Raw genomic sequence first — 23,823 nt, forward strand, 5'->3', positions numbered from 1 at the left:
GTGCATGACTATGTGTGCGTGGCTGTGTGTATGTGTGTGCATGGCTGTGTGTGTGTGTGCATGGCTGTGTGTGTGTGCGCGTGTGTTTGTGTGTTTGGCTGTGTGTGTGTGTGTGCGTGGCTGTGTGTGTGTGTGTGTGCGTGGCTGTGTGTGTGTGTGTGATGTGCGTGGCTGTGTGTGTGTGTATGTGTGTGTGTGCGTGGCTGTGTGTGTGTGTGTGTGTGTGTGTGTGTGTGTGTGTGTGTGTGTGCATGTTTGTGTGTGTGTGCATGTTTGTATGTGTGTGTTTGTTTGTGCATGGCTGTGCGTGTGCATGGCTGTGTGTGTGGTGTGTATGTGTGTGCATGGCTGTGTGTGCGTGGCTGTGTGTGTGTGTGCGTGGCTGTGTGTATGTGTGTGCATTGCGTGTGTGTGTGTGTGTGTGTGTGTGTGTGTGTGTTGTGTGTGTGTGTGTGTGTGTGTGTGTGTGTGTGTGTGTGCATGGCTGTGTGTGTGTGTGCGTGTGTGTGTGGTTGTCTACCTGGCTGTGTGTGTACGTGGCTGTGCGTTTACGTGGCTGTGTGTGTGTGTGCGTGTATGTGCATGTCTGTGTGTGTGTGTGTGTTTGCTTGTGCATGGCTGTGTGCCTGTGTGTGCTTGGCTGTGTGCGTGGCTGTGTGCGTGGGTGTGCATGACTATGTGTGTGCGTGGCTGTGTGTATGTGTGTGCATGGCTGTGTGTGTGTGTGTGTGTGTGCATGGCTGTGTGTGTGTGTGTGTGTGCATGGCTGTGTGTGTGTGCGTGTGTGTTTGTGTGCTTGGCTGTGTGTGTGTGTGTGTGTGCGTGGTTGTCTACGTGGCTGTGTGTGTGCGTGGCTGTGTGTGTGCGTGGCTGTGAGCGTGTGCATGGCTGTGTGTGTGTGTGTGTATTTGTTCAAGGCTGTGTGTGTGTGTGTGTGTGTGTGTGTGTGTGTGTGTGTGTGTGTGTGTGTGTGTGTGTGTGTGTGTGCGTGGCTGTGTGTATGTGCGTGGCTGTGTGTGTGTGTATGTGCGTGGCTGTGTGTGTGTGTATGTGTGTGCGTGGCTGTGTGTGTGTGTGTGTGTGTGTGTGTGCATGTTTGTGTGTGTGTGCATGTTTGTGTGCGTGTGTTTGCTTGTGCATGGCTGTGTGTGTGCATGGCTGTGTGTGTGGCTGTGTGTATGTGTGTGCATGGCTGTGTGTGCGTGGCTGTGTGTGTGTGTGCGTGGCTGTGTGTATGTGTGTGCATTGCTGTGTGTGTGTGTGTGTGTGTGTGTGTGTGTGTGTGTGTGTGTGTGTGTGTGTGTGTGTGTGTGTGTGTGTGTGTGTGTGCATGGCTGTGTGTGTGTGTGCGTGTGTGTGGGTTGTCTACCTGGCTGTGTGTGTACGTGGCTGTGCGTTTACGTGGCTGTGTGTGTGTGTGCGTGTATGTGCATGTCTGTGTGTGTGTGTGTGTGTGTTTGTTGTGCATGGCTGTGTGTTTGGCTGTGTGCCTGTGTGTGCTTGGCTGTGTGCGTGGCTGTGTGCGTGGGTGTGCATGACTATGTGTGCGTGGCTGTGTGTATGTGTGTGCATGGCTGTGTGTGTGTGTGCATGGCTGTGTGTGTGTGTGTGTGCATGGCTGTGTGTGTGCGTGCGTGTGTGTTTGTGTGCTTGGCTGTGTGTGCGTGGCTGTGTGTGCGTGGCTGTGTGTGTGCGTGTGCTGTGAGCGTGTGCATGGCTGTGTGTGTGTGTGTGTGTGTATTTGTTCAAGGCTGCTGTGTGTGTGTGTGTGTGTGTGTGTGTGTGTGTGTGTGTGTGTGTGTGTGTGTGTGTGTGTGTGTGTGTGTGTGTGTGTGTGTGTGCATGGCTGGCTGTGTGTGCGTGTGTGTGTGTGCGTGGCTGTGTGTGTGTGCGTGTGTGTTGGTGTGCTTGGCTGTGTGTTGGTGTGCATGGCTGTGAGTGCGTGTGTATGTGCATGTCTGTGTGCGTGGCTGTGTGCGTGGGTGTATGTGTGGCTGTGCGTGCGTGTGCATGACTATGTGTGCGTGGCTGTGTGTATGTGTGTGCATGGCTGTGTGTGTGTGTGCATGGCTGTGTGTGTGTGCGCGTGTGTTTGTGTGCTTGGCTGTGTGTGTGTGTGTGCGTGGTTGTTTACGTGGCTGTGTGTGTGCGTGGCTGTGTGTGTGCTAGGCTGTGTGTGTGCGTGGCTGTGAGCGTGTGCATGGCTGTGTGTGTGTGTGTGTGTGTGTGTGTGTGTGTGTGTGTGTGTGTGTGTGTGTGTGTGTGTGTGTGTGTATTTGTTCGTGTGTGTGTGTGTGTGTGTGTGTGTGTGTGTGTGTGTGTGTGTGTGTATTTGTTCAAGGCTGTGTGTGTGTGTGTGTGTGTGTGTGTGTGTGTGTGTGTGTGTGTGTGTGTGTGTGTGTGTGTGTGTGTGTGTGTGTGCATGGCTGTGGTGTGTGCGTGGCTGTGTGCGTGGCTGTGTGTGTGTGTGTGCGTGGCTGTGTGTTGGTGTGCATGGCTGTGAGTGCGTGTGTATGTGCATGTCTGTGTGCGTGGCTGTGTGCGTGGGTGTATGTGTGGCTGTGCGTGTGCATGACTATGTGTGTGTATGGCTGTGTGTGTGTGTGCATGGCTGTGTGTGTGTGCGTGTGTGTTTGTGTGCTTAGCTGTGTGTGTGTGTGTGCGTGGTTGTCTACGTGGCTGTGTGTGTGCGTGGCTTAGTGTGTGAGCGTGGCTATGAGCGTGTGCATGGCTGTGTGTGTGTGTGTGTGTGTGTGTGTGTGTGTATTTGTTCAAGGCTGTGTGTGTGTGTGTGTGTGTGTGTGTGTGTGTGTGTGTGTGTGTGTGTGTGTGTGTGTGTGTGTGGCTGTGTGTGTGTGTGTGTGTGTGTGTGTGTGTGTGTGCGTGGCTGTGTGTGTGTGTGTGCGTGGCTGTGTGTGTGCGTGTGTGTTGGTGTGCTTGGCTGTGTGTGTGTGTGTGCGTGGTTGTTTACGTGGCTGTGTGTGTGCGTGGCTGTGTGTGTGCTAGGCTGTGTGTGTGCGTGGCTGTGAGCGTGTGTGTGTGTGTGTGTGTGTGTGTGTGTGTGTGTGTGTGTGTGTGTGTGTGTGTGTGTGTGTGCATGGCTGTGTGCGTGGCTGTGTGTGTGTGTGTGTGCGTGGCTGTGTGTTGGTGTGCATGGCTGTGAGTGCGTGTGTATGTGCATGTCTGTGTGCGTGGCTGTGTGCGTGGGTGTATGTGTGGCTGTGCGTGCGTGTGCATGACTATGTGTGTATGTGTGTGCATGGCTGTGTGTGTGTGTGCATGGCTGTGTGTGTGTGTGCATGGCTGTGTGTGTGTGCGCGTGTGTTTGTGTGCTTGGCTGTGTGTGTGTGTGTGCGTGGTTGTTTACGTGGCTGTGTGTGTGCGTGGCTGTGTGTGTGCTAGGCTGTGTGTGTGCGTGGCTGTGAGCGTGTGCATGGCTGTGTGTGTGTGTGTGTGTGTGTGTGTGTGTGTGTGTGTGTGTGTGTGTGTGTGTGTGTGTGTGTGTGTGTGTGTGTGTGTGTGTGCATGGCTGTGTGCGTGGCTGTGTGTGTGTGTGCGTGGCTGTGTGTTGGTGTGCATGGCTGTGAGTGCGTGTGTATGTGCATGTCTGTGTGCGTGGCTGTGTGCGTGGGTGTATGTGTGGCTGTGCGTGTGCATGACTATGTGTGTGTATGGCTGTGTGTGTGTGTGCATGGCTGTGTGTGTGTGTGTGTGTGTTTGTGTGCTTGGCTGTGTGTGTGCGTGGTTGTCTATGTGGCTGTGCGTTTACGTGGCTGTGTGTGTGCGTGGCTGTGTGTGTGCGTGGCTGTGAGCGTGTGCATGGCTGTGTGTGTGTGTGTGTGTGTGTGTGTGTGTGTGTGTGTGTGTGTGTGTGTGTGTGTGTGTGTGTGTGTGTGCAGGCCTGTGTGTATTTGTTCAAGGCTGTGTGTGTGTGTGTGTGTGTGTGTGTGTGTGTGTGTGTGTGTGTGTGTGTGTGTGTGTGTGTGTGTGTGTGTGTGTGTGCTTGTGCGTGGCTGTGTGTGTGTGTGCTTGTGCGTGGCTGTGTGTGTGTGTGTGCTTGTGCGTGGCTGTGTGTGTGCTTGTGCGTGGCTGTGTGTGTGTGTGCTTGTGCGTGGCTGTGTGTGTGTTGGTGTGCGTGGCTGTGTATGTGTGTGCATGAGTTTGTGTGTGTATGCATGAGTGTGTGTGCCTGTGCATGTGTGTATATGTGGCTGTGTGTGTGTGTACGTGGTTGTGCCTGTACATGGCTTTGTGTGTGTGTGTGTGTGTGCAAGGCTGTGTGTGTGTGTGTGTGTGTGTGTGTGTGTGTGTGTGTGTGTGTGTGTGTGTGTGTGTGTGTGTGTGTGTGTGCAAGGCTGTATGTGTGCAAGGCTGTGCGTGTGTATGTGTGTGTGCATGGTGGTATATGCGTGTTTGTACAATAGTAGCGAGTGGTGTGTGTTCTAGCATCCCTCCCAAATTCAGAGGAGAGGGGTAATTAACATAGGTGACCCCAGCACTGATGGGGTAGCCCCGAGAGCAGCCCCGAGAGACTCCCCTAATCTGTACCTCATAGGCCAGGGCTCACATCAGGGTCCTGCAGCGGAGGGGAGGGAGGGAGGAAGGGAAGGAAGGAGGGAGAGTTTGGGGAAGGAGGACCACAAAGCCTGTGTATTGGCATCTGGCCCGGATCTGCGATTCTCCCTGATATAGAAGGGGTCGGCCCGCTTAATAATCCTCACGGCAAAACTTCACTGGAATGGGCAGGCCCAACGCACACTAGGAGAATGGAGGACTAGGAGACTGCTGGCACACAGTAACAAGCAGGTTACCCCAGTGAGGTTAGCAGAAAACATTGTTAAATTTTTACGGTTTACATTAAAAAAATATATATATATATATATATATATATATATATATATATATATATATTTAACCTTTATTTAACGAGGCAAGTCAGTTTTATTATTTACAATGACGGCCTACGCCGGCCAAACGACACTGGGCAAATTGTGCGCCGACATTGGGACTCCCAATCACGGACGGCTGTGATACAGCCTGGAATCAAACCAGGGTCTGTAGTGATGCCTCTAACACTGAGATGCAGTGGCTTAGACCACTGCTCCACTCGGAAGCCCCAAAATTATCCAGAGCAATTTGTGTTCAGTGCTTCGTTCAAAGGCACAACAGATTTTTCACGTAGTCGGCTCAGGGATTGGAACCAGAGACTTTTCGGTTACTGGCCCAACGCTCGTAACTGCTAGGCTACCTGCCGCTCCTATGTCAATCCATTGTTATTTCAAACCATACTGTTAACGCCGTAAACCGTGGTCATAAATAGAACAGAGATGGTTTCTAATCTACAGTATATGCACTGTTACAGGAATGTCTCTCCATAGTCAGAGACAGCTAGCTAACTGTCATCTAAAATTGGATCACCGTTGGTGCGTATCGTAGTTATGTCGCCTGGGGCTGAGTTTGTTGGTCAGGTGAGTCTTAAGAGTCAAGGTATTGATAGGTGATAATGTCTAGCTTGGGTGTAGTAGCTACTCTCTTCTAGAGAATCATCCACAGATGACGCAACCACTATTGCACTCCACTCTGCCCTTTCCCACCTGGACAAGAGGAACACCAATGTGAGAATGCTGTTCACTGACAACAGCTCAGCTTTCAACACCGTAGTGCCCTCCAGACTCATCACTAAGCTAAGGACCCTGTGATTAAACACCTCCCTCTGCAACTGGATCCTGGACTTCCTGACGAGCCTCCCCCATGTGGTGAGGGTAGGCAACAACACATCTGCCACGCTGACCTGATTCAGAGGAGTTGGGTTAAATGCGGAAGACACATTTCGGTTGAATGCATTCGGTTGTACAACTGACTAGATATCCCCTTTCCCTCAACACGGGGGCCCCTCAGAGGTGCATGCTTAGTCCCCTCCTGTACTCCCTGTTCACACATGCCAGAACAATCTCTTCCTCAATGTCAGCAAGACAAAGGAGCTGATCGTGGACAACAGGAAATGGAGGGCCGAGCACGCCACCATTCACATCAACAGGGCTGTAGTGGAACGGGTCGAGAGCTTCTGTGTCCATATCACTCTGGATCTATTATGGTCCACACACACACAAGGCAGTCGTGAAGAGGGCACAACAACGCCTCTTCCCCCTCCGGAGGATGCAAAGATTTGGCATGGGCCCTCCGATCCTCAAAAAGTTATACAGTTGCACCATTAAGAGCATCTTGACTGGTTGCTTCAGAACTTGGTATGTACTGTTTGGCAAGGCTCTACAGAGAGTAGTGTGTACGGCCCAGTACATCACTGGGGTCGAGTTCCCTGCCATCCAGTAAGCATTTCACTGTTAGTCTACACCTGTTGTTTACGAAGCTTGTGATTTTAATAATATTTTATATGATTTGTTTTGAACTCTGTTGGGTTGATGGACTACCCATTGTGTTTGAACATGTCTTGGTCTCTATAGTAGAAGGTTAGACTGGATCCTATGGGTTAAAGTTTGAGAATGGCTGGTAGAAGTTATATGTGAATAGGACCACTGGAGAAGGAGTATTGGCATTCCTGGGCCAACTCTTTCTCTCTCTCCAGTCCCAGTCTGTTGTTCACGTTGTCAACTGTCTCTCTGTAGCCTAGTCTGGCAGTAGCATATTGTACGAGTGGTTCAACTAAACCTGGTTTGGATTCTAATGACGAAGACTCTTGAGCTGTTGATTCAGGATTCTAGTTTATGTTCAACCATTGCAGAGCCTATTCCAGGTCTGCCACTGAAATGAAGACTGACATTCCTGACCACTGTGGCAGGAATCACAGATACACGACAGTGACTCACGGCTTCATACCATAGTAACACGCTAAATCAGCGCACTATTCTTCAGTCTCCTCGGGGAGCAAACCCTCATGGCAGTCTTTCCCTTCTGAGCTGACAGGTTGCCATGCCATGAGCCTGTAGCACTGCTGCTGGAATGTAGAAAGGAATGACAATGAGTGTGCATTGTGCTGTTGTTCAACCAGGCTTTGTTTGTTGTGTTTCAGTTTGCCTTTTGTGTTCGGGCCTGTCTATGGTAGATCTGCACTGCCCTCTAGTGGAGATGGAGAAGTACTGTATATGCATACACACATGACAGGCTCAGTATTGCCATCCAATCTGTGTTCAGTTACTGCCTCTTCAGGGAAAGCAGCAGAGTTGTTGTGTTGTTCCTAAAGCAGATCTGGGGAGGGTGAGTCTGGGACAATGGGTGGCTTTTGCTGATGGGTTTGTGGTACACTGCCAAGCTGTTATCTCCTTAGCTGTGTAGAAAATGATTTTATTAATTGCTTCATTTAACCCCCACCCCACCACCCTCTTCTTCCCCCGTACAGATGCACCCGTACAGACACACACACACAGTCCACCGCCACAGCGACAGCCCTCCACTTTAAACTGCTGGGAGGCCAGGTAGTGCAGCTGGTGTTGACCACCATCCAAAAAGCTGCTAGCTACCTCGGCCCTATGCTCAGCCATTGCCGCAATGCTACTATTTACATTTGACATTGTAGTCATTTAGCAGACGCTCTTATCTAGAGCGACTTACAGGTGCAGTTAGGGTTAATCAACATATTTTTCACCTCGTCTACTATCATGACTTGTGACATCTGTCTTTTTCATAACACTTACTCAGATCCAGAACTCTACAGCTGCAGTCATATTTATTACTGATAAAAAAACGTCATATTTTTCTCTTCTCAAGGTTAGAATTGTAAATGAAAGCATTAGGCTGCTATAGTAAGTGGGTTTTATACACAACACACACTTGTAAAAACCTCTCGCTGGAAACACTTAATCACAAGAGCTCCTCATAAGTCCACAGCTATGTGCCTTATCAACACGGCCCTCACTTGGAGAGGCCTGTACATGAGGTGGTCGATGAGGACGATGGTGACTTAGTGGGTACATATACCTCTAACACTGTACACCTCTAAGTCAGCATTGGTTGACTTGCTGCTTGCCTCTTAGGGCTGAAGCATTGTTGTACTGCTAAAAAAAGTAGTTGAATGCATTAGAGTTGAGGTTTTATTTATTTTCATTCTCAAGCTCAATTTTTGTACATTTTGTTTCACTGCTCTCCCCTCTGTCAGCGCACCACCATTCTCCCCAGTGCCAGGGCTTCTCAGGGTGGTTGAGCAGGAGAAGGGGAGATACTGCTGGTGTCTGCTGCTGCTTGGTCTGTCGGAACTGAAGAGAGTTTGTTTGATTTAGTAGGAATTAGGTTTCATCAGACAGGTTGGATCTTCTAGTGAGATCTTCTAGTGTTTAAATAGAAGGATTGTCTCCTGGCCAGGTGCAGACATGTGTAGTGTGTTAGACAGATAAGTGTTTCTGCTCCCGTGGGCAGACATTCAGTTGAAATAGGTGTGTGTGTGTGTGTGTGTGTGTGTGTGTGCGCGTGTGCGTGTGTGTGTGTTTAGTTAGTGCTCATACAGGTGTGTGTCTGGTGTTGCAGATTTGAAATGGCAGGATTAGGGGATTACCAGTCTGTTACATTACCTGAAGGCTTCAGCAGTGCAGCAGGGTGTGTATGCATGCGTGACTGGTGTGCACGTTGTGTGTGTGTGTGTGGGGGGGTCTGCTGCTACTGCATGGTTACCTGAGAGCTTCAGGCGTCATCAAGGCTCTGATAGACTGGCTGATAAAACAACACTTGACTGTGAACGTGTGTGGTCTCCTCTATGATTGGGTCTTTACATACTGTGTTTTCAAGTGAGAACAGGAGGTGCTTTCTTCATGGGTTATCTAGGTATACGTATTTCTGAGGTTAGATGTTTTATGTCATGTATTTACGTACATAGTTACTGTATGTGGTAAGATTCCCTTTTCTACACTGTCAGTTGGGAATTACTTAAGTATGACTGTGTTGCTAAGAGATTAATTAAATTAATTATATTTAAGGTGACATATATTATTTTAACACATTTCATGAATAAAGACACAGTACACACACCTGAATTCTAAACAGTTAGCCATAGTGGTCTAGTGTGTTTAAAAGCACAGCTGATCCATGAGCCAGAGGTTGTATCGTGCTTCTATCCTGGGCAGGTGTTTTTATGTGTGCTAGATGTAGAGGGAGCATCAACACCTATAGCTAGCTCAACTCCATGGCCCTCCGAGTCTCACTGTGTCACTCATCTCCCTCTCTCTTCTCTCTTAAAGGGACCTCCCGGCTCCCAGCCGTCACCCCACGCACAGCCACCCCCACACAACCCCAACAACCCCATGATGGGACCTCATGGCCAGGTAAGACACACTCACACACACCCTTCTCTCTCACACACGCTTTGCCTCACCTCTTGCTGCATAGGCAGGCACTCCCCCTTTCACTTCTCACTCACTATCTCTGCCTGTCCACTTCACACTGAGAGGCCTCTGTCTCCCTTGGTCTCTTCCTCTCTGCCTGTCCACTCACACTGAGAGGCCTCTGTCTCCCTTGGTCTCTTCCTCTCTGCCTGTCCACTCACACTGAGAGGCCTCTGTCTCCCTTGGTCTCTTCCTCTCTGCCTGTCCACTCACACTGAGAGGCCTCTGTCTCCCTTGGTCTCTTCCTCTCTGCCTGTCCACTCACACTGAGAGGCCTCTGTCTCCCTTGGTCTCTTCCTCTCTGCTTGTCCACTCACACTGAGAGGCTTCTGTCTCCCTTGGTCTCTTCCTCTCTGCTTGTCCACTCACACTGAGAGGCTTCTGTCTCCCTTGGTCTCTTCCTCTTTTGCACTCCCTCACTCCTTATCTGTCTCTTTTTGTCGCTCACCCACACTCCCTACTCACCTCCCACCCCCCAAAACATATGTCCATACAAACAGCCCTGCTCTCTAGTTGTGGACAGACAGTGGCCATGACGCTGTAGATTGGATAAATAATTCAGCTGTGTGGGCCCAGCTGTATCGAATAGAGGAAGAGTGGGGGTGCATCTGGCCAGGCTGAGCAGAGCAGGCATGCTCTCTCCTCTCCCTGACCCCGGCACTCACTATCCCATATCCCATCAATATCCCATTCATATCCCATTAATATTGCACTGTGGAGCGCTCGCACACAAACTCACCACAACTTGGCTTAGACAAAAGCAGAAGGGGAGAGAGGGATGGGAGAGAGGAGAGAGGGGAGAGAGAAGGGAGAGGGGGAGAGAGAATTAAGGACAGCTAGATGGAGGGAGAAGGGGAAGGGATAGAGGGAGAGCGATGGAGGGTGAAGGGGAAATGGCAGTCTTTCCCTCCAGGGCCTGGTCATTACTTAACCTGTCCTCCAGCTGGCCTCGTCTCCCTTCGACCAAGTAGTACCTTGCGTTTAATTGGCTCTGAAAGCCTGTTTCTGTGTTGTCATGGCGTCATGTTTCGCCTGACCGTACACATCTCTCATAGCATGATAATTTGTGTGTTATGTCATTGTCAATAACACTGGTTAGTTGCGCTCTTAATGATTATTATATTTTGTTTTCCCTTGATTAACGAAAGTCTTTTTTAGATACAACTTTTTTTTGTTAAGGCGTCCGCATACTTCTCAGCCTAAACAGTTCATAACAGTCCGTGCAGATATTATGACAACATTTTGTGACGTGTTGGATTTTTTCTCGAGGCAAAGCTGAAGTCAGTAGCCGAAGTCTACGCCCCCACATCTGCCATTAGTCAACAGTAGGAATTCTTGAATGAAGAGCCTGTACTCCTGCATGTTTTTTCACTTGAGATATACTGAACCAAACACCTTATTTAGATGTCAAATTGCGCGTCTAAGATCTCCTTGGCAAAAACGTCAAAATTAATGACAGATTTCTTGAATTATCTTAGATTAAGTCAGACTATTTTGTGGAAGGGTATCCTGGCTACGGTGTCTTAAAATGGACAAACAGTACTATTGCTGCTTTTTTCTTGTTCTTCAAGCCAAGGTCTTTTTAAAGGAGTATGCGAGCACAACTCGGCTAGGCGCCAGCCGAACTGAAGCGTGTTGACGCCTTTAGATACACTGAGATATTTTCTGTGGTTCTATCACAATGTCAAAATGTTGTCTGGTAGCTCTGTTGGACAATTGATCAATACAGTCAGTTGTGTTTGTGTGTGTGGGGGTGTGTGCGTGTGTTAAAACCGATATAGATGTGTATTCTTCCACTACCCTCCTGCACACACCCTCCCATCCTCATCCCTCATCCTCTATAGTTCCCTCATTCAACATGCTGACAACACCCACGCCCATCCTCTACTCCACCTTCCTCTCTTCCCCCTCTCTCTTTACCTTCCCTCTTTTATTTCCCCTGTTCCATTCTGTTCTATTAGTCTTCAGCATCTGAGGACTATTGTTCAGACTGTTGTTCAGACTATTGTTCAGACACAACCTTTGCCTTGTGTAGAATGCAAACAAAGCTCACTTTCTCCAGCACAATGGTTCCCCCTGCTGACAGCTGAAAGTCGTACAGTAGCATGATGGATAAGACTGACGTTGACATCTGTCCTCCTCCCCACAGCCTTTCATGTCCCCAAGGTACCCAGGTGGACCTCGCCCATCGCTCCGCATGCCAAATCAGGTAAAGTACCTCCACCCCACCCCCCAAAAAAGGTGTTCTCTACTAGAAGTATGTGTCTTACATGTGAGTAGTACATTGTCAGGGAGTTGAATGCTCTGTGCTAATGTTAGTCTCTCCCTTACCCTTTGTCTCTCAGCCCCCTGTGGGAGTCCCAGGGTCACAGCCTCTCCTGCCAAACAGCCTGGACCCAACCAGACCACAGGGTAAACACCTCACACTTCTGTTAATTTTGTAACGTGTAATATCTATTAGCTTAAAGCTGGAATCAGTACTTGGTGAAACTGCCACAACGAACACTGTTTTTCTTAACATCGGACATCATTGCTTTCGAGATAGAAAGGGGTATGTACTGCATATTCATCTGCCTCTGGGTAGAAAAACAACCTCAACCCCCTAGAGTCGATTGACACACCACTGCATCAATCTAAATGACATAACAAGGTGCCAGAGCTATAGAAGGCAGCAGAGCTAGAATGGTGTTTGTCAGACCATGAGATATCCAAAAATCGGTCTTCTTACGAAAACATCTGTAGCGTCTGAACAGTTTGACCTAGAAACCATTACCACTCTATGGAAAGAGGAGACTCTCACGATGGTGTTCTCAGTTTTGCTCTACGGCCCTCCCAAGTGTCAGGGGACTTGTCTGACGTCGGTACCGTCGATGTGCCAACTTCTGTTGGGTTGCATTTGGGCTCCAAACTAATGTGACCCCACTGTGGAAAGGGGAGATTCTCTTTTTATTTTTTTTATTTTTTACCCCGTTTTCTCCCCAATTTTGTGGTATCCGATTGTTTTAGTAGCTACTATCTTGTCTCATCGCTACAACTCCCGTACCGGCTTGGGAGAGACGAAGGTTGAAAGTCATGCGTCCTCCGATACACAACCCAACCAAGCCGCACTGCTTCTTAACACAGCGCGCATCCAACCCCGAAGCCAGCCGCACCAATGTGTCGGAGGAAACGCCGTGCACCTGGCAACCTTGGTTAGCGTGCACTGCGCCCGGCCCGCCACAGGAATCGCTGGTGCGCGATGAGACAACCCCTACCGGCCAACCCCTCCCTAACCCGAGCGACGCTAGGCCAATTGTGCGTCGCCCCACGGACCTCCCGGTCGTGGCCGGTTACGACAGAGCCTGGGCACGAACTCAGAGTCTCTGATGGCACAGCTGGCGCTGCAGTACAGCGCCCTTAACCACTGTGCCACCCGGGAGGCGAAAGGGGAGATTCTCACGATCACAATGGGGTTCTCCAAGTGTCACAGGACTCGTCTGAAGATACAATTTATGGAAGTATAAAGGTAGTTTTGTGCCTACCCCCAAAAAGAAGTTAAATACAGGGGTTAATTTCCAGAATCCCACAGTATCCCTTTAAAGGTGCAATATGCAGAAATCACTCCGCCATTTCCTGGTTGCAAAAATTACAATAGTTCTGTGACAAAACAAGCAAAACCATCTTAATCGCTGTAAAATATTTTTTCAATAACCACACATTTTTTATTTTCAGCTGTTTGAAGCTGGTGTACAAAACCGAAAGTAAAAGACGCAAAAACGGAACTTAAGAACGGGAAGCATAGAAATTGGACACATAGAACAGATCTACTGCTTCTTAGATATGCTTTCAATGAAAATGACAGATCTATAACTCACATTGCATATTGCAGCTTTAGGGATATGTGCTTGTAGAATGTATTTGGTCTGAAATTGTCCAATGCTGACGGACTTCCTCTCGATCATCCCTCCTCCAGGACATCCAAACATGGGCGGCCCGATGCGGATGAATCCCCCCAGAGGGATGGGTGGCATGGGCCCACAGGTACAGGCAGACACCATGACTCTCCCTAAACTCTGCTGCTCCACCCCTCTATCCATGATCCCCATGTCCATTTACAGCATAACACACTAAACACACAATGTTGCTTTCATCACTACTTATTCACTAATGTCTGTCTCAACCTAAAGTATTTCTATCTGGAAAAGCTCAATTAAAAATGTATAACCACAAATACACATTTTTTTACATGAAATCTCTATAGACAAATATTTGCAGTAGAATGGCCTTACTGAAGAGCTCAGTGACTTTCAATGTATCACAGTCATAGGATGCCACTTTTCCAACAAATCCGTTTATCAGATTTCTGCCCTGCTAGAGCTGCCCAGGTCAACTGTAAGTGCTGTTATTGTGAAGTGGGAATGTTTAGGAGCAACAAAGGCTCAGCCGCGAATGGGTGGGGCTAACAGAACGGGACCGCTGAGTGCTGAAGCGCGTAGTGCGTAAAAATGATCTGTCCAAGGTTGCAACACTCACTACCGCGTTCCAAATTGCCTCTGGAAGCAATGTCAGGACAATAACTCTTTGTCCCGGAGCTTCATGAAATGGGTTTCCATGGCCGAGCAGCTGCACACAAGCCTAAGATCACCATACGCGATGCCAAGCATTGGCTGGAGTGGTGTAAACTTGCCGCCATTGAACTCTGGAGCAGTGGAAACGCCTTCTCTGGAGTGATGAATCACTCTTCACCATCTGGCAGTCCGACGGACGAATTTGGGTTTGGCGGATGCCAAGAGAACGCTACCTGCATAGTGCCAACTGTAACGTTTGGTGGAGGAGGAATAATGGTCTGGGGCTGTTTTTCATGTTTTGGCTAAGCACCTTAGTTCCAGTGAAGGGACATCTTAACGCTACAGCATACAATGACATTCTAGATGATTCTGTGCTTCCAACTTTGTGGCAACATTTTTTTATATATTTTTTTAACCTTTATTTAACTAGGCAAGTCAGTTAAGAACAAATTCTTATTTTCAATGACGGCCTAGGAACAGTGGGTTAACTGCCTGTTCAGGGGCAGAACGACAGATTTGTACCTTGTCAGCTCAGGGATTCAAACTTGCAACCTTTCGGTTACTAGTCCAACACTCTAACCACTAGGCTACCCTGGGGAAGATCCTTTCCTGTCTCAGCATGACAATGCCCCCATTCACAAATCAAGCAAGTCCTTGCATTTATGTTCCAACATCTAGTGGAAAGCCTTCTCAGAAGAGTGGAGGCAGTTATAACAGTGAAGAGGGGACCAACTCCATATTAATGCCAATTATTTTGGAATGAGATGTTTGTCGAGGAGCTGTCCACATACTTTTGGTCATGTGGTGTAATTGCTAAGTGTCATAAAAAAATCCAGGTCCAGACACCTTGATGAAGTGTGCGTCACCAAGATGGCATAGCAGTCAGACGTCCTTTGTCCTCATCTTGTCATGTCCCGTATATATGTATATTTGCAACTTTCTTCGCATACCTTTTTATATATATTTTTTATTTTCCATAAACTCAACTTCAAAACACTCTCCTGCAACCTGCCTCACCAATTTATAAAAAAAGTATTATTTACCTCAAGTCTGTAATCCTCCATAGAAGCTAACCAGAAGCTAGCCAGAAGCTAACCAGAATCTAACCAGAAGTTAACCAGAAGCTAGCCTGAAGCTAACCAGAAGCTAATCAGAAGCTAGTCTGGAGCTAGTTAGCTTCTTTACTGGCTAATCGTTAGTATTCAGCTAACCACGGTTTGTGGTCATCAGCTATCCTTTAGCTCGAAAATCTATCGCCAGTTTTGTACGGCGCGGCTCGGACCGGAACATACCGGACCTATTTTTCTCTCCATGTCCCCAGATTTCAACCGCAAGCTATGGACATTTTATACCTGGATCTCACAGCTAGCTAGCTGCTATCCGTGTGACTATTGGCTTACGTCAATCCCGGAGCAAACGTCAATTATTCCGGAGCTAGCCAGCTAAAGAGTTCCATCAGCCACTCCTGGGCTACAATCACCTATCCGGACCCGTTTTACTGCCAACGCGGAGCCCCACCGGGCCTTCACAACTGGACTACCGACGTTATCTGCCCGAGGGAGTTATCCAGCTAGCTCCTCCGTCGCGACGTTACCTGAACGCAATTTTTTTATTTTTTCTTGGGCCTCTATAACTATATCTATTTTTTTTTGCGAATTGGATTGATCCCCTCTACCACACGGGACCCCACTAATCCTACTGACGGAAACGCACAAGGTGGCTAAAAACAGACCTCCATCCTATGCCAGCTTGCTACCGATTGCCCGGCAAGCTGTCTGAATCGCCGTGACCCCAACCAACCTCACTACTCACTGGACCCTTTTCTTCACTCGACTAAGCATGCCTCTCCTTAATGTCAATATGCGTTGTCCATTGCTGCTCTGGTTAGTGTTTATTGGCTTATTTCACTGTAGAGCCTCTCGTCTTGCTCACTATACCTTATCCAACCTATTAGTTCCACCACCCACACATGCGATGACATCTCCTGGTTTCAATGATGTTTCTAGAGACAATATCTCTCTCATCATCACTCAATACCTAGGTTTACCTCCACTGTTTTCACATCCTACCATACCTTTGTCTGTACATTATACCTTGAAGCTATTTCATCGCCCCCAGAAACCTCCTCTGTTCCAGACGTTCTAGACGACCAATTCTCATTGCTTTTAGCCGTACCCTTATCCTACTCCTCCTCTTTTCCTCTGGTGATTTAGAGGTGAAGCTTTAGCACACTCTGCCAACCCGGATGTTCTAGCTGTGTCTGAATCCTGGCTTAGGAAGACCACCAAAAATTCAGAAATGTTCATCCCTAACTACAACATTTTCAGACAAGATAGAACTGCCAAAGGGGGCGGTGTTGCAATCTACTGCAAAGATAGCCTGCAGAGTTCTGTCCTACTATCCAGGTCTGTGCCCAAACAATTTGAACTTCTACTTTTAAAAATCCAGCTCTCTAAAAACAAGTCTCTCACCGTTGCCGCCTGCTATAGACCACCCTCTGCTCCCAGCTGTGCTCTGGACATCATATGTGAACTGATTACCCCCCATTTATCTTCAGAGCTCGTGCTGCTAGGTGACCTAAACTGGAACATGCTTAAGCACCAGCTGTCAGAGCAGCTCACAGATTACTGCACCTGTACATAGCCCATCTATAATTTAGCCCAAACAACTACTTTCCCTACTGTATTTATTTTATTTTATTTATTTATTTTGCTCATTTGCACCCCATTATTCTTATTATTATTATTCTACTTTGCACATTCTTCCACTGCAAATCTACCATTCCAGTGTTTTACTTGCTATATTGTATTTACTTTAACACCATGGCCTTTTTTGCCTTTACCTCCATTATCTCACCTCATTTGCTCACATCGTATATAGACTTGTTTCTACTATATTGTTGACTGTATGTTTGTTTTACTCCATGTGTAACTCTGTGTTGATGTATGTGTCGAACTGCTTTGCTTTATTTTACCCAGGTCGCAGTTGTAAATGAGAATTTGTTCTCAACTTGCCTACCTGGTTAAATAAAGGTGAAATAAAATACATTTTAAAAAATGAAGGCCGAAAACGCATTGGTGTATTTTAATAGTGAAGTAGCCCACACTTTAAAGGCTTTTTGACTTTAGCCTTTAACTCACGCAAGTGCCTGGACTTGGATTTCTTTATGCCACTTAGCATTTATTTGTGGTTATAATTTGTCCTTAAGCCTTTCTAGTACTATTCCCCTCCAAGAGCACCTGTGGTTGTTTTGGAATACCCGAATCGCTCTTGCTACTTCCCCCCCAGCTATTTCTATCCACTTTGTCTCAAAGCGTGCCCGACATCATACCCCTCAAGTAGCACCCCTCTCCTTGTTAAGTATAAATCCACAGTCTCGTTTCCAATAACCAAGTCAGTTTGAGCTTCATGTGCCATGCTGCCCTTCTCCCTGCCTCTCCCTACCATTCTCCCTGCCCTTTCTGCCATTCTCCCTGTCCTTCTCCCTGCCCTTCTCCCTCACCATCTCCCTGCCCCTCCCTCCCATTCTCCCTGCCCTTCTCCCTCCCCTTCTCCCTTCCATTCTCTATGCCCTTCTCCCTCCCCTTCTCCCTGCCTCTCCCTGCCCCTCCCAGCTACCCTCATTGTGTAACTTTGGCAGACAACAATTCAGCAGCTTGTGCGACATCTGCTCGACCAGTGTAATCATCCGCTGAACAAAACTCTACCTCTGAATGGAGCTACTCTGTGTTCTGCTCCACGCTACTGTCCTGCCAAGCCCCCACTGTGCAACCATCACAACACACACACACACCACATATTCAGACACACATGCCCCTGTTATCATTATACACGTACATTGCTGATCAGGATCAAGTCATTAAAAACTGGCATCTGTCTTAAACACAACAAATGAGAAGGTGATCCCTGGCATGTATTGTCCTCACTAGTACCAAGGGTTGACGCGGTGTATTCCTCTCTCTGTGTAGAACTATGGTGGTGGAATGAGGCCTCCTCCCAACTCCATGGGGCCAGGAATGCCAGGGATGAATATGTGAGTACAGTCATTCTCCAAAGGCATTTAATCACCTCCATCTACTTACCATGATATTTTTTGGTCCAAATATCTGAAGTACGATTGGAATTGCTATTAATAGCACTGATAGGATGCAAGAATATTTGACAAGTAACAATTTGAGCAAATACAAGCTCTAATTTGTTCCGCAGTGAGCCTCTCTCACACAGCCTATTTTCCTCCCCTCTCTCTGTCTCAGGGGTCCTGGAGGTCGTGGTCCCTGGCCCAATCCCAACGCAAACTCAGTAAGTCATGCTCACTCACCTTCTCACTCACTCTAATGCCTCATTGATTTTAGAGGCGTTTCTTTGTTGTGAAAGTTATGAGTTCACTGATTGTTTCCCCTTTCTATTCTCTTTCTGTAGATAGCCTATTCCTCGTCATCTCCTGGCAACTATGTGGTAAGTCTCAAGCCTAAACACTGGTTAGTGTTGTTAGCCATAGCTGACATCTGACTGGCATGCTACTGTATACAGTGCGTTGAGAAAGTTTTCACACCCCTTGACTTTTTCGACATTTTGTTGTGTTACAGCCTGAATTTAAAACCGATTTCAATTGAGATTGTGTGTCACTGGCCTGCACACAATACCCCATGATGTCAATGTGGGATTATGTTTTTCATAGAAAATGAAAAGCAAAAATGTATTGCGTCTAAGTATTGAACCCCTTTGTTATGGCAAGCCTAAAGAAGTTCAGGAGTTAATATGTGTTTAACAAGTCACATAATAAGCTGCCTGGACTCACACTGTGTGCAATAATAATGTTAACATGATTTTTGAAGGACTACTGTACCTCATCTCTGTACCCCACATATACAATTATCTGTAAGGGTCCCTCAGTTGAGCAGTGAATTTCAAACATAGATTCAACCAAAGACCAGGGTGGCTTTACAATGCCTCGCAATGAATGGTGCCTATTGGTAGATGGGTAAAAAAAAAGACATTGAATATTCCTTTAAGCATGGTGAAGTTATTAGTTACACTTTGGATGGTGTATCAATACACCCAGTCAATATAAAGATACAGGCATCCTTCCTAACTCAGTTGCCTGAGAGGAAAGAAACCGCTCAAAGTTCAGTTAGAGTATTGGCTGTGATAGGAGAAAACTGAGGATGGATCAACAACATTGTAGTTACTCCACAATACTAAGCTAAATGACAGGGTGAAAAGAAGGAAACCTGTACAGAATAAAAATATTCAAAAACATGCATTCTGTTTGCAACAAGGCACTAAAGTAAAACTGCCAAAAATGTGTCAAAGAAATTAACTTTGTCCTGAATAGAAAGTTTAATGTTTGAAGCATATCCAACACAACACATCACTGAGTACCACTCTTCATATTTTCAAGCATGGTGGTGGCAGCATCATGATTTGGGTATGCTTGTCATCGACAAGGACTAGGGAGTTTTTAAGGATAAAAATAAACAGAATAGAGCTTATAAATTCACCTTTCAGCAGGACAATAACCTAAAACACAAGGCCAAATATACACTGGAGTTGCTTACCAAGACAACATTGACTGTTCCTGAGTGGCCTAGCAGTTTTGACTTAAATCAGTGGGAAAATCTATGGCAAGACTTGAAAATGCCTGTCAAGCAATGCTCAACAACCAACTTGACAGAACTTAAATATTTTTTTAAAGAAAAATGTGCAATTATTTTCTAATCAAGGTGTGCAAAGTTCATGGATTTACCCAGAAATACTCACTGCTGTAATCACTGTCAAATGTGATTCTAATATGTATTGACTCAAGGGTTTTTAATACTTATATAATCAACATATATTAGTGTTTTATTTTTCATAAATATTTGTATTTTGTGTAGATCATTGACAAAAAAACCCACAAATAAATACATTTTAATCTCACCTTGTAACCCCACAAAATGTGGAAAAAGTCAAGGGGTGTAAATATTTTCTGAAGGCACTGTTTTGGAAATATCTTTCCTCTAAATCTCTCTCTCGTCTTTCTCCCAGGGTCCTCCAGGGGGCGGAGGCCCACCAGGAACTCCCATCATGCCTAGCCCAGGAGGTACGCGACACTTATGTCTCCATATCACTCCTCAATCTATTTAACCTCTGCTGACTCCCCATCCCGCATGCGGGAGCGTAATCATCGCCTGAAACTAATTATCATAACGCAACGGACATAAATATCCCTAGAAAATATTCCTATTCATGAAAATCACAAATGAAATATATTGAGACACAGCTTAGCCTTTTGTTAATCACCCTGTCATCTCAGATTTTCAAAATATGCTTTACAGCCAAAGCTAGATAAGCATTTGTGTAAGTTTATCGATAGCCTAGCATAGCATTATGCCTTGCTAGCAGCAGGCAACCTTGTCACGAAAATCAGAAAAGCAATCAAATTAAATAATTTACCTTTGATGAACTTCGGATGTTTTCACTCACAAGACTCCCAGGTAGATAGGCAAAGTTCATTTTTTCCCAAAAGATAATTTTTGTAGGCGAAATAGCTCCGTTTGTTCTTCACCTTCGGCTGAGAAATCGCCCGGAAATTGCAGTCACGAAAACAGAAAAAAATATTCCAAATGAGCTCCTTAATATCGACAGAAACATGGCAAACGTTGTTTATAATCAATCCTCAAGGTGTTTTTCAAATATCTATTTGATAATATATCCGTCGGGACAATTCATTTTTCAGTAGGACCGATTGGAGTAATGGCTACCTCTGTATTTTACGCGAGAGTCACCCTGGGAGCCATCAGGTGACCACTTACGAATGTAGCCGCCTACGGCTATTCTTCAACATAAATGCGTAAAACTACGTCACAATGCTGTAGACACCTTGAGGAATAAGTAGAAAGCGTAAGCTGGTTGATGGCACATTCACAGCTCAATAGGGACTCATTGGAACGCAGCGCTTTCAAAATATGGGGCACTTCCGGATTGGATTTTTCTCAGGCTTTCGCCTGCAACATCAGTTCTGTTATACTCACAGACACTATCTTTACAGTTTTGGAAACGTTAGAGTGTTTTCTATCCAAAGCTGTCAATTATATGCATATTCTAGCATCTTGTCCTGACAAAATATCCAAAAATGAAAATACTGCCCCGAGAGTCGCAACGGGTTTTAAACTGGTTGTTTCATTCACTATTCTGCTGTCAGTCACACTTGTTGACTTTGTTTACCTAATACATTTTATCTTAAGTAATCTTAGATTGTTATGTGGATAGCTACATACTGGATGTGTATAAATTGGCAGACCACCAAGCTGCGATCATCTGTTGTTCTCACTTATGCTGCATCAGTCTGATGTTCCTGTTGAAAGTACTGTCAGAACACACCACTCTGGACAAACATCCTGTGGATGTGCTGTTTTTGTTGGGATGTGGAGAGGTTTTATTTTTAATCCACTATTTATTATTTACATACACCTATTGTGATGTGTTGCCTGGGCAACATGTGCACAGCACTTCTCACATGCTTTTCCACTGCAGTCGCCAAGACCCCCCCCCTTCCCCACACACACATACACCCAGTCACGACTGCACACACATACACCCAGTCATGACTGCACACACATACACCCAGTCACGACTGCATATACTACACCCAGGACCAGAACCAGGCAACAAACCCCACACTCCCTACCTCTTTCTGTTTATTTTTCTCTTTCTCCCGTTCTCCTGCCGTTCTCCTGCCCGTTCTCCTGCCCGTTCTCTTGCCCGTTCTCTTGCCCGTTCTCTTGCCCGTTCTCTTGCCCGTTCTCCTGCTCGTTCTCTTGCCCGTTCTCTTGCCCGTTCTCTTGCCCGTTCTCTTGCCCGTTCTCCTGCCCGTTCTCTTGCCCGTTCTCTTGCTCATTCTCCTGCCGTTCTCTTGCCCATTCTCTTGCCCGTTCTCCTGCCCATTCTCTTGCCCATTCTCTTGCCCGTTCTCTTGCCCATTCTCCTGCCCATTCTCCTGCCCGTTCTCTTGCCTGTTCTCTTGCCCTCTTTTTCCCTCTCTCTTTCACAATTTTGCGATTCCTTTATTTTTTTATGTTCATCTATCTCCTACTCTGACCACATTACAATGTCGGATCAAGGTCCCTTCCATTCTCATATTCTATGCAGCATGGAGACACAATGAGAGCAGCATGATGTGCTGGTCCTGTTTACTTCCCACTGGCTCTGTAGTCATCAGGATTTAACCCCAAGTTCATGGGAACATGAGATTTGAAAAGTGTGAGACATTAGGCATTGGGTAGATGAATTATAGCCTGCATGTTTAAGTGTGAATCATCGTCATGTTTTGGTAGTTTTGTAGTGTTCAATCTCAAGGCTGTTCATTCATGTGGGAGAAGGCAATACAGTACTGTGTAGTTCTGCTCAAATATGATTATTTTGTTATTTTTATTTAACCTTTATTTAACTGGGCAAGTCAGTTAAGAACAAATTTTTATTTACAATGACGGCGTATACCGGCCAAACCCGGACGACGCTGGGTGCGCCACCCTATGTGACTCCCAATCATGGCCGGTTGTGATTTAATTAGGATGTCTGTAGTGATGCCTCAAGCACTGAGATGCAGTGTCTTAGATGGCTGCGCCACTCGGGAGCCCTAAATATACTGTAGGCTGGACTAACTGTTGTTTCCTTTTCACCAGACTCCACAAATTCAAGTGAAAACATCTACACAATGATGAATCCTATTGGCCCTGGTGGTAACAGGCCTAATGTAAGTAGGCTCTTTGTTCATGGGGTTCCCGTTTTCAAATGGGTAGAGGCACTGATTATGCAATTTGATATGATAATGACAAACATCATTAAGTTGTAACTCTGTTTTCTGTGTTGTTCTTTTGTTTTTCTCTTACAGTTCACAATGGGGCCGGGCCCTGAAGGCCCAATGGGTGGAATGGGAAGCATGGAGCCACACCATATGAACGGATCGCTAGGTGAGTTTTAATAGCAGCTATCAGCCGATCAATGTGATGATATTCTTCTCATCTGTCAGCAGCACGTAAAACTGTTACCTGGAATTCATTCAATCATTCTGACAAACATGAACATTTACATTTCTGAAACTTTTATATAAATATTAGGCAGTAATTTAGAATTACTGTACAATAGTAATGTGGTCATCCGGCTTGAATTGTTGAAATCCGGTAGCTGAGTTCCTTGAGAAGTAGCGCTTTCCTAGTGTGACTGTACCCCCTTGTGGACACTAGAAGGATCGTTCCTTTCATAATATGGATTGAAGTGGAAGCAGATTATATGGGCAGCAAGCAGGCACATTGATTCTGTAGGCAGGTGAGACATGAAGCCAATGAAGTTGTGATCCCCGACCAGAGGAGCAGTTGATCATAGCTTTATATTGATGAGCTTTTCTCTCATGTCAATCTCTCTCTCTTGTTGTTTTCAGGCTCTGGTGACATGGATGGGTTGCCAAAGGTGAGACTTTAAAGACTCCACACCAGATAAACTTGCATTCATTTCAATGCAGACCCATCAGCTAAAGTTTATCGAAGGCACTTCTAATACTGATGACTTGGTTTGGACCCAAAGCAGGCATTCATTAAATAATGGCACTTTATAATGAAACATCCATTCACTAGAAATGGCAAGCCTAAATCTGGATTTCTTTCCCTCTTGGTGTAGAATTCTCCCAACAATATGGCAGTGATGAACAACCCTCCGGGAACTCCGCGGGATGATGGGGAGATGGCAGGGAACTTTTTAAACCCATTCCAAAGTGAAAGTGTGAGTACTTTACAGCACTACAGTCCTTCTCTTCACTAACCCGCTACCATCAGGCTTCTGAGAGGAAATTATCATCTCACTGCTGACTTGATTCCTTTATCCTAAACACTTTCCCTCCAGGCTTTACCTTACTTTGTCGAAATTAGATTTGTTTTATAATGTCAACATAGAAAATATGTATAATTCTTACCTGG

At 46.4% G+C, this 23,823-nt stretch overlaps 1 protein-coding gene across 2 annotated transcripts in view; it reads left to right on the forward strand.

Annotated features, from left to right (window-relative positions):
* LOC118359223 (single-stranded DNA-binding protein 3-like) overlaps positions 1 to 23,823 on the forward strand; it is a 135,696-nt gene that overhangs the window by 107,963 nt on the left and 3,910 nt on the right. For both annotated transcript variants that reach the window (XM_052480521.1, XM_052480522.1), the window contains exons 6-17: positions 9,183 to 9,266; positions 11,476 to 11,535; positions 11,672 to 11,738; positions 13,279 to 13,346; positions 17,842 to 17,906; positions 18,127 to 18,172; positions 18,293 to 18,328; positions 19,901 to 19,955; positions 22,537 to 22,607; positions 22,746 to 22,824; positions 23,292 to 23,320; positions 23,528 to 23,629. In XM_052480521.1, coding sequence (XP_052336481.1) covers positions 9,183 to 9,266; positions 11,476 to 11,535; positions 11,672 to 11,738; positions 13,279 to 13,346; positions 17,842 to 17,906; positions 18,127 to 18,172; positions 18,293 to 18,328; positions 19,901 to 19,955; positions 22,537 to 22,607; positions 22,746 to 22,824; positions 23,292 to 23,320; positions 23,528 to 23,629 — 762 coding nt within the window. The remainder of the gene's footprint in view (positions 1 to 9,182; positions 9,267 to 11,475; positions 11,536 to 11,671; positions 11,739 to 13,278; positions 13,347 to 17,841; positions 17,907 to 18,126; positions 18,173 to 18,292; positions 18,329 to 19,900; positions 19,956 to 22,536; positions 22,608 to 22,745; positions 22,825 to 23,291; positions 23,321 to 23,527; positions 23,630 to 23,823) is intronic.

The sequence above is a fragment of the Oncorhynchus keta genome, chromosome 26 (genome assembly GCF_023373465.1).
Source record: "Oncorhynchus keta strain PuntledgeMale-10-30-2019 chromosome 26, Oket_V2, whole genome shotgun sequence".
In the NCBI taxonomy this organism is placed as follows: Eukaryota; Metazoa; Chordata; class Actinopteri; order Salmoniformes; family Salmonidae; genus Oncorhynchus; species Oncorhynchus keta.